Source organism: Blennius ocellaris (assembly GCF_963422515.1).
Source record: "Blennius ocellaris genome assembly, chromosome: 17".
NCBI classification, from domain to species: domain Eukaryota; kingdom Metazoa; phylum Chordata; class Actinopteri; order Blenniiformes; family Blenniidae; genus Blennius; species Blennius ocellaris.
Window position 1 is genome coordinate 3877133 of NC_137666.1, and position 17152 is coordinate 3894284.

Sequence of the window (17152 nt, forward strand, 5' to 3'; positions counted from 1 at the left end):
AGGTTATTACCGTGTTTTTTCAGAATAGTCAGCTGTGCGATTTCCTAATAATTCTTGATCTGCCTCATAAAAATGCTTGATTGTAAGGCAGATTCAAAGAACATGGTTTAAGAGGATGCCTGATGTATTTAATGGTAAAGTTGTGAATTCAATGGAAGAAGGGGCCAACAATGAGAAAAATGTGTTGTACAGAAGATGGAAGAGTTTAGGATAGAAGGATAAATGTATGTGGACAAATGCAAAACGACGCTCGCAGTGAGGAAAAGGAATGACAGGATGGTTAAAAGGCAGAATGACAGAACGATTAGAGGCAATAAAGAGTCTGGAAACATTTTTGACACTGAATAGATGCAGCTGATATGACACCCTGTACCAACACGGAGATCCAGCAGTGTCAGAGTCAGCAGCCACACTCGCACTTTGATAAAACGAGGACTGATTTAAAAGATTTCCCAATTGGCTTTGATGCAAATTTTGTGTGAACGTTAACGCTGGCATGCGTCGGTTCTGAACCTCTCCGGCGTTCCACCCGATCAAGTGCTTTGCGAGAAGAACGCAAAGGAAATTGTGAGGGGGGGGGGACAAACCAAAATGAGTTTTCCCCATCGCTGGAGCCGGCGCAGACATAATGGGCAGCTAACAGGGGTCAGCGAGGACACGGGAGAACACTAACAGGGTAACAGATCTGCATAAACACACATACAAGCTAAAGGCTGCCTCATGCACACACACACACACACACACACACACACACACACACACACACACACACACACACACACACACACACACACACACACACACACACACACACACACACACACACACACACACACACACACACACAGAGGAACGCACACACATCTGCATGCTAAATTAAGTAGCATCCGCGGTGAAAGCGGTACAAACTCGCACACACATGCAGTCGCTTGTCTTCAAACAACAACGGTGAGGGAGATATACATTTTCGCCCTGGGTCATGAATTAACACACTCCCACACAGCTGACAAAAAGGTGCACAAAAACACGGAGCCGAGCATATTCATGGCTGGCCTTGATATGCATATGTGCAAATATCTCAAGACAAAGAGGCAGCATTAAGTGGCAGAAGAAGGGTGGTAAATGAGAGCTTGGCTCGGCGTGGCACAGCTAAGCCTCTGCCGATCTGCGACGTTTCTTAGAGGGTTTAAAACCGAAGGGGTTTGTTTCATAGCCTTTCCATTTTTAACTAAACCCCCCCCCCCCCCCCCCGCACACACACACACACATACACACAGCAACCACCGCCACTCCGAGGGGCATCTAAAACTCTTTCTCCATCCTCTGTAGGTACTCTGCTTTCTCGCTCTCCCCACTCAGCCGCCGTTAGCCTCCTTCTGTCTGTTCTCCTCATGCAACCGACAGAGGAGGAGAGCCTCTAATGCCTCTGTGATGGCCTCAGTCAGTGAGGTCTGTCTCCCTGCATACACTAATGCATGGCTCCGTAGGAAAAGAAAACTGGCTGGGTGAGCGCACACATGAACACCCTGTTCTGTAATTTCAACACCTCGACAGCGCTCTTGATGAAAGCCTCTTCAAACAAGTGGATTCTCTGTGCAGAAGGGTGTCAATCAAAAACACTGCTCTTGTTCAAACAAGACAAGAGGTAATATGGCCAACGCGAAGAGCCTCAATCTCTCTGTTCAATGCTTATTGTGGCTGTATCACGGAAACGTGCTACATCAACGTATGGCATTGCATTACAGCGCACATTTAGGTAGAACAGGCGACGGTCCGGTAGCCGATTCCTCATTTCAAGGTTAACCAAAATTTGATGAACTCAATTTGAAATATTTAATGTAAAGCCAACATCTATTTAAAGCCAGATTTTAGCACAAAGTCACAATGTCAACAATAATTCAGAGAACAGTAACACAATCAAATGAAATTGAGGAAAAATTCAAACTCAAAAAATCAGCAAATAGAATAAAGACAAAATTTGAAGATAAAAAAAGAGAATGTAGCGGCGTGTCAAACAACGTGTTGATAATCGATACCACATGTTTAAAAATAAGGACAAAATATTGAAATTCTTGAGCAAATATGATTACAAACACAATTGTGGGAATTGTGATGAATTGCCCAAAAATTGAAAACAAATGTTGAGATTTAAAGAAAAATGTAGAGATTTAACAAAATGTATTAAAAAAACGAAAAGATGTAAAATTGAGGATGCTCTGAAATGCTGATATCAAAGACCAAGAGATTATGCACCAAATCTCAACAACAAATACAAAAATGACAATATTCCAGGTAAAATAAGAGGATGACCATTCTGAATAAATACAAAATGTTGAATTAGGTCCAACTAACCTTGAAATATGAAAACGTGCAAAAATGTAGCAACTGTGCACATGTTGACCTTATTCTTTAAATAACACATTCAAAACAAAGGCTCCACATATTCATTCCACAACATACAATCACATGATGAAGGTCTCCCACTCTCTCTCTCTCTCTCTCTCTCTCTCTCTCTCTCTCTCTCTCTCTCTCTCTCTCTCGCATGCCTTTACTGATGCTCTTGCACGTGCAAAGTGTGGAATTTATTAGGATTATGTAGGACAAGCAGAAGGTAGGTGACCTTTGTTCTGTGTGCTCTGTAATTAGAGTATTTGGTAGCACTGCGTGCGAGGGTCAGGCCCTTCTGGATTGCACTGGAAAAGCCATGGAAACATGGGTGTGGGGTCTGAGTGAAAAAGAGAAGGCGTACATAGCTGGGATGAAAAAGATAATAGCAAGATGAAACAGAGGAACCACAGAGGAGCGTGGAAGATCAGGATGAAGAAGGAATGTGTGCAGAGACGAGGATGAGAAAGAGAGAAAGCGAGAGAGGGAGGGGGGGGAGGGGGGGGGGAGAGGTGGAGGTGGCGGTGGTGGTGGTGGGGGGGGAGAGCAGTGGTCTCCTAACCTGGTGCGACGGGGCGTGTGCTTGTAAATAAACATCAGCCTGAGATTATTCCGAGCACGGAAGCCCAGACCGAGGGGCCCCGAGGTCAGAGTGGGCCCATACCTGGCTCTGTCTCTCACAGAAGCACGTGCACGTGCACACGCACGCTTACACACACATGCACTCAGTTAAAAATGTGCACCCTAATCTACATCCACACCTACAAGAGTTGACTTTGAGCCTGTCCAAAAACTGGTGTAAGCAAACACACAAATAACATTTGGGGGAAACTGGAAAAAAACAACAAAAAAACAAACAAACAATCAAACAAACAAAAAAAGCTATATGGATTCATCTAAGCACAAACACACACACACACACATATAAACTGACAAATGCACACATGCACACACAGACCAAAGGAAAAAAAAAAAAAAAAGGTTTCACACAAAGAGAATGTGCACACTGCGGCAGTATTCACACAGTACCCAAAGACTCAGAAGACAACGCACACGCACACGCACACGCACACACACACACACACACACACACACTGGCAGAGAGTTAACACCCCAGATGTCTGCAGACATCCAGTCATCCATAGCTCAGACACTGTGTGTCATCCATCTCATTTTTCTTTTTTTTGTTCTTCCCTTATTGTTTTTGGAGAAAGCGACTGATGAGTCCAGACGCTGGGATGCGGGATTATTCGCTGTGACATAATGTCGCACTCATGCTGTAACGCTGAAATCACATTGCGCATTCTTAACATGGGCAGAGCGGACCAGAGTGGGCTACCTTTGGCCGGCCCTCCTGTCTGATTTTCAAGGTGTCTTGACTTTGTAAGTCTGCAACAATCTCAGATACTTTGTTTAAAAAGCCCCGGTCCACAGAGAAATATGGCCAGCAGCTAAACTCATGTGCAAACATACATACATCTGCTGCGAAGAAGCATTTTCGCAGCAATATGCGTCCACCTCCATGTTCCACAGTGAGGAAGATGAGTTTGTGGTCATGTGCAATGATTGGCACCAGGAATCTGTTTTGCTCTCATCAGACGTCTTTCTGTTGACCATGAAGTTTCTCAAACACTGAGGTACCTTTGATGCCTTTTCAGCTTTCTTCAAAAGTGTATTTTTACTCTCACTTCTCCTGAAAGGGTTTCACTTTGTGACAACAGATGTTTAACGCTAATGGACGACCCTTTTTAAGTTACGCACTATGTGAAGATACAGAATGCTGTTTTCAGTGTCTCTGGAAAACAAATATCTTGGTTGTCGCCTGATTCCGGTTGCCCCCTTCATTTTGATATGCTAATTATGTCCTCTGCCTATGGAATGTCTTCTGTACTGCTGAAACTCAGCCCAACAGCATGATGCTACCACCACCATGCTTCGTGGAAAAGATGCGCTGTTTGTCGTGATGTGGACTGTTTGATTTTGGCCAAGCATTGTGTTGAGGAAAAAGGTTCCATTTTTTACTCAGCGCAAACTTCGTGTGCAAATTGTAGTTTTCCAACTTATACTTTGGATATTGTTTTGTCCATGTCTGTCAAATAATGCCCAACCATACTAATCATGCTTTTGCTTTTTTAAGGAACACACGGGGGATCCAGAAATGGTTTTTCCGTGCACTGCACGTTAAACTCACTTCTAATTTCTTTTCATCACTGAGGTCATCTTGAACTAATGCATGATTAACCATCCTAAAATCCTTCATGATAACATTTTGGCCTGTGCAAAGCAGCTCTATTAATAACAACTTAATTGAGAAAATAATCAATGATGAGACACCGAGCAATGACTGTACTTACTGTTCGATGCCTGGGGATAAGTAGAGTTTGGGGGAGACTTGGGTAGCCTCAGCATCCTCAAAGCTCACCGAGAGAAGGGCCATATCCTCTCCTGGGTCCAGTGTTGTGTCCTTAGAAAGAAAAAAAACAGATCAACTGCATCACTTTTCTGTGGCAGGTCGGATCTATTGACGTTTGTTTGGACATTTCAACAACTGAGCAGAAATTTCGACCAGGCACTGACGAAATTTTGAAGGTGGATCCTCGTACCAGTGCCTGATTTGTTTAAATGTCTGAGCATTTATGAGTTTACTGGTCATTAAAGTGTAGTCAAAGAAAACTGATATATTGATATTTACTGAGAGAATATGGAAAACAGTGGTGCTAACAACAAACTATGTTTTAATTGAGTGAAACAATGTTATTTTAAGGTGACAAAATGTCATTGGATTACTTATACTGGTGGCTGACGGTGTGTTAACGGTCTTATGTACACAAAGGCATTTATTGAAATGTTGTCAGTACCTGAAATAGTTTTTTCAGCGCATCGCTCTTTCATCTCTTAATTGATCCCTGTCCAGGAAATCAATTCTGTCCATTTAACTGATTCTATTCATAGTTACTCTTACATAGAGTTGTTTGTTACCTCCTTTGTACTACATTTCCCCGAGCTAAATATCAACTACTTTGTGGATAGATTTAAAAAGGTTTCAGCACTCAGAGAACGCACAAAGTCCACGCAGGGGAATCACACACTTTTAAGGGTGCACAACAAGTGAGTGCGCCACAAGATAGTGAAGCAGATAGAAAAGACACAAAAAAAAAAAAAAGAAAGAAAAAAAAAAAAGCAAAGACACCAGATGAAACATCTGTTTTGTTTCATGCCACATTAGCTTCAGCAGCTGCATCATGAGGCTGAGCTGATGACTAGGAGCACCAATCAAATCATGTGTGAGACGTGTGCCGAGGCCACCCGGAGCTGCTTGCTATAAGAACCTCATCCGTCTCTCTGAGGTCCCAATTCCTTATTTTGTGATCTTTTTTTTCTTCTTTCTTATTTCCCTAAAGCATGGCTGTATACGCCGACACCGTCATTAGCACAATTCCACATCATATACCATTCCAGCCTCTGTCTCCTTATCTCTCTCCCGATGGAGTCTCAGCAGCGTTAATCAAATGTCTTACAGATGGTTTGAAGTCATCCATTTGTTATAATCGCAGCCCGCCATGGTGAGAGGGAATCTAACCACCATACATGATGGACAGAGGCACTACACTACCAGTTTACAGCGAAAGCAGCCACAGATGTGATTAGGCCGATTAACAAATTACACACGCTTTGGTGTGCTTGATAGCCAAAATCAAGACTGGCCATTGGCTTGAGAAAACTACATCCGAGTGGGTGGAAAAATGAATTACTTCAATGAGCATGTTCTCTCTAAGTGGAGTGGAATACATTTTTCTGTATGTAATCTAATGATTTTGACCATTGTGTCTAATTAAAGAAGAAAATCGAGATTTAATCAAAACAATAAAGTCAATGGTGATCGGTGGCGGCCTCAAGTGCACGACAACTGTCAAAGGCACAAGAAGTGTAGGAAGGGTCACTCACAAGCGCATCTTTGATCTGAGGCGGATTTCTAATGTAACATATGCAGATATTAGTCACAACAATGGCTGAAGCTCGGCTGACTGTCACGCAGTCTTGCCTTGTCGCTGTGGATTCATTAGGGGCTGAAGACAGAGGGAGTCAAAAGGAGGCAGAGAAAGACGACAGGGTATGTGGCATCCAAAAGTGTCGCCTGATGGAATCAGCTCGCATCAATATAGTGTGCATCAGTAAACAAGGGCCGCTCTCTTGTCTCACAGCAGCGCTCGCGGCCCCAGCCGCTGACGATACGGGACAGATAGGAAGAGGCGTGGGGACGTTGGGGGCCGGGGTTTGGGAAAAGATTGTTTTGCTCCAGTTTGTATCTGTCAAGTCTTGTTCCCATCTGGAAAGGTGATTTAATAGATGCTTCCTTCGGACTGGGAGAACGTAAACAGACTGATGAGAACCAACGTAAAGGTGAGAGGGCCAAAATAAGAAGACGCGGGCCAGTTGGCTCTGCACAGGGCTGCAGCGGACCGTCCCTCGATTCGGTCAGACTGAAGGCGCTCCTGGAAGAAAGGGTCTTGTTTTTATGTGCGCAATGATTCAGACTCATCTAGTCCCAGAAGACAACAAAGAGCTGTCAGAAGTTATATTGCATCAAGGAAACAAATAAGCTAAAACTAAAGGCAGACCCCTTTAACTTTTAGATTATGTCAGTCTAAATTAAAGTGCCAAGCTTGAAATCTAAACTCCATGGATAGTAAAAAAAAAAAAAAAACGTTGTTCTGTCTTATTTACTCAGGCACAGCCACATGTCAAACTTTCAGATCATTAATTTTCAAGTTTACATAAAACTGAACTGAAGCGCAGGCTTTAACCAGCAATACCAGCATTATGTAAATGCTTGGAACCATATTGTATTACTCACAACAAGTTTTCTAGAAATACCAAAGGTATCAGTTGATTTAGAAAAATCGTTTTCGACTGCATGCACAATCACTCCTATATTGATAGACTTTTTGGAAACGGGAGAAAGGAGCACAACCCTGCTCGCGAGAGTAGATGTACAATTGTGCTATGAACAAAGAAGACACACAGATTCTCCTGCGATCAGAGTTTATTTGCATTGCTGCTTTGGACACTCGTCCATTAGTGCTTGACAGGATACGAGTAACCATTTCCACAAAAAGGCAAGATAATATATCAAAATCACCTTGAATGACACGTTATCTGGCAAACACGCCACTTTTTTTTTTCCGGTTCTTGATAGATTGAGCAAGAATGTAACTAAAAAAAGAAGGGAATATTAAGTCTTTTTCCAAACTTTATCAGGCTAGTTCTCCTTCAAAAAGTCTCAAAAGCGTTCTGTTGACAACTGTCACTGATGTTTTCAGTGAAAGAAACTTGCCTTGAATCACTGAACTTCAAATTGTATCAACTGGATTAAATCCATTAAGGACTCTGGGAACTGGTCCAGTCAGTATCGTACAGTTGGATTGAAACCAAGTACATCACAGGTTCAAGTTTCCTAGTTTGTGTCATTCAAAAAGAAACTATTGAACTCTTAAAAAAAGCAAAATGCTATTGCCAAGTAAATTGATTATGAATAGTCAGAAAAATGAATGCACGGTAACTGAAAGAACACCATTTCAGCGGGTAAACTGTCTACTGGAGCTGAACTGTGCGAAATAAACAAAACCCGCAAGGTTCCTCTGCAGATAAATCCCCATGAGGCTAACAAAGGTAAGTGGATTGTACTTTTACGGCAACTTTTCACTATTTTAGCGGTCCCCAAAGCACTTCACATCGTTAATCACATTCGCCCACTGAGACACACACTAATGATGATGGTTGCCAGGCAAGGCGCTCAATCAATCCATTGGGAGTAATCTGAGGTTCTGTGTCTTGCTCAAGGACACTTTGACATGTGGGCATGACTCGATGGGGGAGTGACACTGCAACCTTTCGACTGAGAGACGACAAACTCCGCCAAATGAACCGCAGCCACATGGTGTACAAGATAAGGCCTTCTTTAGATCTTCACGGACGTTAAATTAAGGAAATTAGATAAGTAAATATACATATCAGGAGTTGCGTATGCACGAATCCATGTTATGTGACAAAGACTCAGCTCTTGAAAGCAGAGTGCAAAACAAGGATGTTTGTCTTTGTAGCTCTGCTCAAATTTCATGATGCAATTTTGTGGGGTAAAAAGTTTCTTAAGTGGGACATTTAAAGTAAATTAAAGTGTAGAGGGGAGCAATACAAATGATTTACTTGACAGCTGGTTTTGGTTATGGAATACACAGTGTAGCAGAAGGGATATTCCTGCAGTGTGCTGGCAATTTAGAAGAATTTGGGCTAAAGAAAAATCCCTCTGATGCTTTTCTACTCTCAGAAGCTTAGAGAATCTCTCCAGGAAGATTGTGAAAAAACATCCCAAAAGGAACAAATGTTGACCTTTTCACCCACTTGTCTTGAAACCATTACTTAAAACTGTAACAGAAGAGCATTTTACTCTCTGTAATGAAATAAAAGCCCTTCTAAATGTCCATTAATGTTTATCCCTTTTAACCAAATAGACTCTGGGGCAACTGCTGCTTATGTAAAGAGTGTCAAGAAGGGATATTGAAAAAGCCATCGCTCCACAGGCCACAGGCAGCACCTTAATGAAGAGACTACTTCATTGGCAGATAATGAGCACTGAAATGGCCTCAGTGGAAGGACTGTAATGGACAGAGGATGTCCAGCAGCAATGGTGGTTGGATATTTAGTATACGCCCCCAGAGAAAGTGACTCAAGAGCCGAAGGGCCAGTTTTAAGAAGGAGAGCAAAGAGCACGGCCATGTACGGACATTAAGGTTAGAGGGTGCCTCCAAGACAGAGCCTTCCACGTGGCCACAAACCCCGCGTCTTACATCCTTTCTCTTGCAAACACATAAACACATACACACTCACACAAACGCACATCCCCTCGCTGTGTCCGTCCTTGTGTTTCCCATTGCCCCAGCCTCTGGCAACTCCTCTGTGTTGCATGTGACGGGCTGGAAATGTGACAGCTGTCCTTATGCCAGGCCAAAGTCTGGCCAAAGTCACAACACACACAAACACACTCACTGTCGAAGCGCTTGTACGGCAAGGGGCTCCACTGCGGGGCTCGTACGGAGGAGGTAAGGGCACTTTGTCCGCCTTCTTCGCCCAACTTTAAATGTCATGCTCAGTGTAATAGGGCGCCTTTGACTGACAGCAGGGCTGCTGTGTGAGGACGTGTCCGGCTTCTGGGCCAGTAGTGGCCCCGTGCATGTGCTGGACACGGCGCCTCACTCATGAGCAACCATGAAGTGATACTGAAAGCTAATAAATCCGGGCGAGGTTGTTATCAAAGTTAAAGATGATGAAAAACTCTTGTTTTTCAGTGCTTTACACCTGCCGGTAAATTTGATTTTACATGATTGCAAAAATGTAGTCAAATCTTGCAATATGGAAAGACGAGGCGACGTGGCACACTTAAAACTTCCAAAGGTGGGAAAGTATGTATGCACCATGACCAGATATCTAGTTAATTTTTTGAAAGATTTGGACTGAAATTACATGAAATATATTACAGATCAAAAGTATTGTCAGGTTAAAAAAGATAGACATTCAATACCTTGTGTAAATGGCCTGATGGTTTGGATAGTCCCAAAGAAATCTGCATTCAATTAAAAAAAAAAAAAAAAATTGGGGGGGGGATTCACAAAAATGTGCAAAAAAAAGGGGCAAAAAAACTCCTGCAACTTCCAGTCAGGAAATTAACAATAATGGCAAAATGTCTCTATTACTCTGCAAGGATGAGGACACACAGTGGCAAACCCCATTAAGTGTGTCTCATTATCCAATTTTTGAACCGTGGGACAGGAAGCTTTATATCAGAGCTTTATTCCAACATGTGGCACTTATTAGAAATAAAAAGCTTGCAACAGCACTTAAGAATGAAAAATGTAAATAACATCTGTGAGCTGAAAACAAATAATGTCATGTATAATGTCACCCACTCTTAACATGATGGGCTGGAAATAAAAGTAAAATTAAGCCTGGATTAAAAAGGACAGAGTATGTAAAACATTTTAACTTACTACGTAAGGCTTTATTTTTTTTTAGTTCTTCATGACATCAAGAAGAATATTGTAATTAGGGAAACAACTGTAAAATAATATTTGACCTGTCAAGAAGTTAGTGACATCACTTTCCACCATTGCCATCTGCAAGGACTCTTTTCTATTTTGTTTAATATTTGTTGTGTAAGATCTATTCTTCACATTGTACATTTTAAGCTTGATATTTGAGTATTGGTCAAAGGTGTTTCAGAAATCTGCTCCAAATACTTTTTAATGTGCATGTTAAAGGCCAATACTGAAGAAATTGAAATGAGCAAATGATTTGCAAAACAAATCCACGCAAATTTGTGTTGGAAAATACTGTGGGGATCATTTGAGAGCACCACACAAACTCACCATCTACTTTTACAGGGCAAGAGTTTTAAATGGAGCTGATTGGCATCTATGGAGAGCGGACTGGTGGGACACATTAACTAATGCATGAAGAGCCTTTCAGCAAAAGGCTTTGAGTGATTGTCTAACATTGAGCGCTACATGCTTGTGTTCGCCCTTTTTTTTAAATTGTTTGACAGAAACTGATGCAGTCCCAGCCCAAAGGGCAGACGGAGAGTGCCAAGGTGGTTGCTTCCAAGGTGTCTCATTGCATGACAATACATGTGATCTAGAGGGAAGTCCAGAGCAAACACCACCCGGGGACAGAGAAGGTCTTTCCAACTCAAAAATGTATTGGAAGCTCCACCCTGAGATTTCTTTAAAACTCCCCTCTTGGACAACCTCTCGGCCCACGCAGCCATGTGGGCAGGTAGATGATTAACTAGACAAAAAAAAACTGCGTCTCCACATAGTTGTACCCTGTGCCAGGGCTTTTCTTTGACAAGCAGACAATAGGCGAGCGATTACAGAGCACACAGAGCTCCACCTGGAACCATGAAGGCAGAGCAGCACCCAAACACACCTAAACACCGCCTTGTTGCCACAGTCACAAAGGCTTTTGTGCACGGGGTGTGTTTGCAAAGTGAAGAACATGAACATGTTTGTGTGTGTTCCTTATAGTGTAGTGTACACAGTCGATTAGTACGATGGGTGTGCCCACAAACGATAATCTGCTTGTCGGGACGCTCTCAAGTTAACACGTTTTGTTACATCAGTAATGCAGAGAGGAAGAGAAGTGCTTGGTGCTTCTGTTGGGGAAGATGGAATGAAGGTTGAACTGTACCACTCATGGTGAGTGACTCACCAAAAAGAAAAAGAAACTGAAAGGTAGATTTTTGTCATGTCAATAGAAGAGTTAATGACCATAACATCAGTATCCACTGTCTTCTTGGCTTCATGGCGGACTTCCTATAGAGTGACGACTTACAAGCAAAATGTAAAAAAAACAAACAAAAAAAAGTATCCTGCAATCATGAAAACTGAAATGTAACCACCTATGTGCTATGTCTGCTTTATTAAAGTATACCCTGCACAGGATGGAAGTCCATGTGAAAAACTGGAAAACGACTCTATTGTGATTCAATCTGAAATCATTGAGGTGTTCCTTCAACTTATTCATTCGCGAGACATATGGTACAAACTGAAAATGTCACAAAATCAATGTTGTCTTCATTGAAAAACTACAACAACAATGACTTTAGAACTATGATTGAAGGAGTCACACATAAATGAGTTGTCATATAACTGGGATGGACTGTATAGAATCAGAAAAATATCAGCTTGCAATACTATAAACTACCTTGTTAGTTTAGGAAAAAATGAAAACACTTAACCCCCCCCCCCCCCCCCCCCCTTCCCCATGCACTTGGCCACCAGCCTAAATCTTTACTAGATTTGGTGACAATAGCTGGCAGATGACCAACACGTGAGCCACCGAGACAAACTGGTGAACTATCACAGCAGCGCGAGTCATATGCTTGACCGTGGCCAAGTGTTACTGATACTGTGTCACTGATAACATGTCAGTGCAATGATCTGCCTGTGCCGAGCGAATCTCCAGCGTGTGACGCTGGGGCTTCAAGCCACAAGGGGTGACTCAAGTATGTGAATAACCACATGCGTGTTTGTGTGTGTATGTGTGTTTCAAGAAACACATGGATGCATGTAGTATGTTTGTGCCGATGACACAATGCAGTGTGACCTGTAAGTCAACTCCTGAGTTGATAGTTGACAAGACTCTGTCCAGTGTCCTTACGTCGCTAATCTACAAGCGATTTGATTGCACTGCGAGCACCGCGGAGGCATTCTCGTGATCCCATGAGGTTTCCGAGTCGATGCAAGCTTGAAACGGGGCTTTCTCGGAGCAGAGGACTTAACACACTTGTTCGGTTATTGTGGCATTTTCTGGGGCTGATAATTCTAATTGCATTAGCATTGCTTCACCGGCAAGTGTTGCGGGGTGTTTTTGTCCCGCTGAACTGTTAATGAGTCTATTCCGCTCGTTTGAACCAGACTAGCCTCCTATCCACATTCGGGATAGTGGGCCTTAATGATCGCAGAGTCCCAAGTCATCTGGTTTGTGGCGTTCTGAGAAGAATGGAAAACACTCAGTGGAAGGACAGCATAAAACAGGAATATCAACCACACCTTTGTAGGGCTTTTGCAATTGCAGCACCTATTGTATGGCTACTTTTTGAAAACTTGAGACAAGTCAGGCATAGATAAAATGAACCAATGACTTAATTGAACCAGTGCCAGCCTCGAGGTTAGAGAAGCAGACTTGGGCTTCAAGGTTAACAGGTTTGAATTCTACTGCTGACAGGTTACCACTGTGGGCCGTTTGACCCCCCCCCCCCTACAGCTCCTCAGGCGCTGGAGCAACACACTGCATGTAGGTAAGGTTAACTATGAATAGGATGAGCTCAGTCCAAACCAGTAAATTCCCTAAAGGGGGTTTGATAACATGTGCTTTCTTTCTGTACAGATTTACGGTGCTCTTGCTGGGTAATGGGCCTGGGTTTGGCAGTTATGTCTCTAAAAGAGGTTTCAATACGAAAGTATTTGGATAAATTGAGAGAGTGGGACAAATTCAATCCTAATGTTAGGGTTTGCTGCCTATATCTCCCAGTCCATGTATTAAATAGACTTAATGCAAAACAATGAATTTCAAATTGCTCCCAATGGCCAGTGGGCACGTCGCATGGCAGCAATTTACACCAATGCGTCAATGGTTGAAAGTGACTATTAGCAGGGGAGAACACTATTTCCACTTCATCTGATAATGATACATCAAAACTGTATACCTAAAACATAAAATTCTGTCTGCTATTGCTGTTATATCCTGTATTGCGGTCATGAGCACTGACAGCCATCAGTGATTAATAATAAGAGCTATTGTATGGGAGTTACATTCAACAAACTCCTCAGCTTATTTTCCAGCACAGCACTAATGTCCGTCATATTACTGAACCCCTTGTGCTCAGATCACTGACATTACAGCCTATTTTCTGTGGACTGCCTATGTAAAAATGTTTTTCCAACGCGGAAGCCAGTTAAACAAAAGACAGCAACCACACCAATTTGATATGGACTGCTGACAGCCGCAGATTCCTTGTTATCTTTACTGCTTGTGTTAATACACAGCTGTAATCTATGATACCCCGCGAGAGCTGTAAGAGACTAAAATATCCCACGTATTCTCTTTGTAGTTCCCCTCAGAAAGCTGATGTGTCTGATACAACTGATGCACGACAGTACGGAGAGCATTAGCAGCTTCGCCCACAAGCATGACAAATATTAGTTGTTCGTTAATGTACAATTAATACGGGTGTTTAGTCTTTAGATTCTGATTCAGATTTAATGCTGCAATACATTGCTTTGGATTGGGGGGGGGCGAGAATGGTAAAGCTTGGTACAGATGGTTCTTTAAGAACAGCAAAGGCCGAGACTAATAAATGAACATGGACAGGCAACATATAGGGCCACAATATTACCCCGAAGGCAAAAGGAAAGGCAACGATTTGAAAGCTAAATCAAAACTGACTGATAGCTCGACTGGAGTTAAGGAAGAAGACGGAAAAAAAAACAAAAACAAAACAAAGGATTAGGAGGAAGAACATCTGGAGGTGTTGGAGAAAAAATAATATATAGATAATGCACAACTTGATAGAGAGCGAGGGCGGAAAGTAGGCCAGATGGAAGTAATTCCATGGAGGCGTGGGGAAGAGTGGGGAGGGGGCGAGGAGGGTGATGGAGGAGGAAGAGGAGGAGGTAGGTGGTGTTTTTTTTTTTTTTGGGGGGGGGGGTATTCTCCTGGGAACACAAAGCTGGAAACCTCTGATGCTCAGCTGGGGGTACGTGCAGGTGGGTGGGAATCCTCGTTCGGAGACGTGGTGTGGGTGGCGATTGGAGGAGGGTGGGGGTGGGGGTGGGGGAGGGGTGAGGCGGATGGCGGAGTCGCTGAGGGGAGGCGTACGGGAGGCGGGCGTGACCTTTGTTATCAAGGAGTCACGCTGGGGTCACTGGAGCAGTGGTGCTCTCGCAGCACCTAAACACCTGAGGCTATGTTTTCTCTTTGACTCCCTCATCCTGCCGAGGTCCTTCACATCCTCCCATTATGTTTCTGCCATTGACTTCCACCCTTCAAACGGAGGTGACAGAAGCTTCAAGCATTACATCTCCTCAAAGGCAGGGTGATATTTCACCATTTCCTCATGTAGATGGACGCTTCATCTATTTACAGGCACTCTTGGCGATGTGAGAAACATTAATAAAAGGAGGAGGGGCTAGATTGAACATTGTATCTCAGAGTCGATATCATCAAAAAAAATAAATAAATATATATATATATATATATATATATATATATAAAGCCTAGTTTATAATAGTTTGGCTTCAGGAGATCTTCTGAAATGTTGGAAGACAAATTCAACTGAACATCACTGATAAAATTCTTCACAAATACAACTTGAGCAAGTGCAATAGATTTCTTTCATTAGATTTCTATATTGATGCATATATTTCTACCTCAACTGCCACCAAACAACCCACACCCCCTTTAAAAAAAACAACAACAAAAAAAACGAACTTTTTAGAAACCTTTTCCTTTCTTCAATAGAATGTGGGCATCATTTTATGCCTCCGTTCTGTTTTATGTCCATTTTTTGTGTAATAACAAAATTTTGACATTTAATCTGTATGCTTCCTTTTTCCATTAAATACTGAATAATTTTTCATGCTGTTTTGAAATGACTTTTACTGCTCGTTAAGTGCTCTTTATTTATCTGTAAAGCCTTTCTGGCGGGCTTTTAGCTGAACTTAGATTAAGACATTAAAGACATTTGCATTTTCTAATACAATTAAATTCAAGTGTTTGTCTTTTATTACCCCTCCCTTTTAATGAAATGACAGTATTTAACAGCATTTTGCCAAAGCAAAAAAAAACAAACAAAATTAATTTGAATTGAAAAATATTTTTGATTCCAATTTCTCAATTGTGATTTTTAAATGGATTTTAAATTGAACATTTTGACATTGTTGACATGGATTTATGGAATTTTATATTTCATAAATAACATTACATTATATGACACTGTAAAAATATAGCTATTATTGTGACAACATAATCAAAAGTGTGTAGAAATTATAGCAAAGAGTGAGAAGTAAGAAAAAGGAAACAACTCAATAATTAGGATTCATTATTTTCATGAAACTCTATTATAAAAAAAAAACTGCTCCTGAAACAACAGAAGGATGATGAGTCTATCTAGATTAGCAGTTTAAAAGCCTCTTTATTGAATAAAATTTTCAAAGAAGAAAACCGATAAATGTATACGACATATTTACACACTAATGTTCATTTAACTGGTAAAACATTCTGATAATGAATCTGCTAATTAAATTTTAGACTTGCTGTAATGTCATTCACATCCTATAACCATACCCATTACAATTTACTATTACAGGTTTTGGTTGCCAAAAAGGTGCAATGCAAAGAATGTTGCTCATACACAGTCCCATCAGTCTGGATCAGTGTAATATCTTTGAACAGAAAACCAACAATTTATATATATATATATTTTTTTTTTATCACAGAGGAGGCCAACAATAATTTTAGACCAGAAAAGCTAACAAAGAGTTGCCACTGTGATTTTGTATGCATTGAAAAGAAAGTACAGCAAAGACAAAGACCTAATTAAAAGTGAAAAACAAACAAATGCCCAGGGTGTCATTATCATCATCGAGTTGAGAAAATCTGCTCTCCATGTTTCCTGTCTGCTACGACATCGTGATGCAATAGCTGACTCAGGCACAGCGAGGAATATGTTGTTTATCATGTGCAAACAATTATCAATTCAACAGCGTCAGAGCCGTTCGGTGGCATTAGTCACTGCATATGGTCCCACACCTAGCTATGATATGATACGGAAAGACTTAATAGGCCAAATGTGTGTCATCATCATCATCATCGTCGCGATCATCAGTGAAATGGGAATGCGCCAAGGTGCATCTGACGAATTCTCACTTCCAGGGACGAACACGTAGCTCAGTTTGGTGCTGCTGCGTGAAGTCCCGACGACTTACGGGAGACGGAAACCCGAGGAGGGGGAAAATGGTGGGAGAAGGAAAAGGTCAAGGGGCTCATGTTCGCCGTTGCTGCTAAGCCACCTCGTCATGCAACGGGGCTCTGCGCCACCAGTCGTGTGTCACGAGAGGTAATGACGGGAGGAGGCCTGGCTCCTTCGACCTGGGGGGGGCGCGACCTTTCTGACAGCCCCTGTCTGTCGGCGCAGCCACCGAGGTTGATGCCA

At 42.1% G+C, this 17152-nt stretch overlaps 1 protein-coding gene across 1 annotated transcript in view; it reads right to left on the reverse strand.

The window, feature by feature from the left end:
- Window positions 1-17152, reverse strand: part of babam2 (BRISC and BRCA1 A complex member 2) — an 80301-nt gene that overhangs the window by 19741 nt on the left and 43408 nt on the right. The window contains exon 7 of the mRNA XM_080512875.1: window positions 4740-4849. Coding sequence (XP_080369001.1) covers window positions 4740-4849 — 110 coding nt within the window. The remainder of the gene's footprint in view (window positions 1-4739; window positions 4850-17152) is intronic.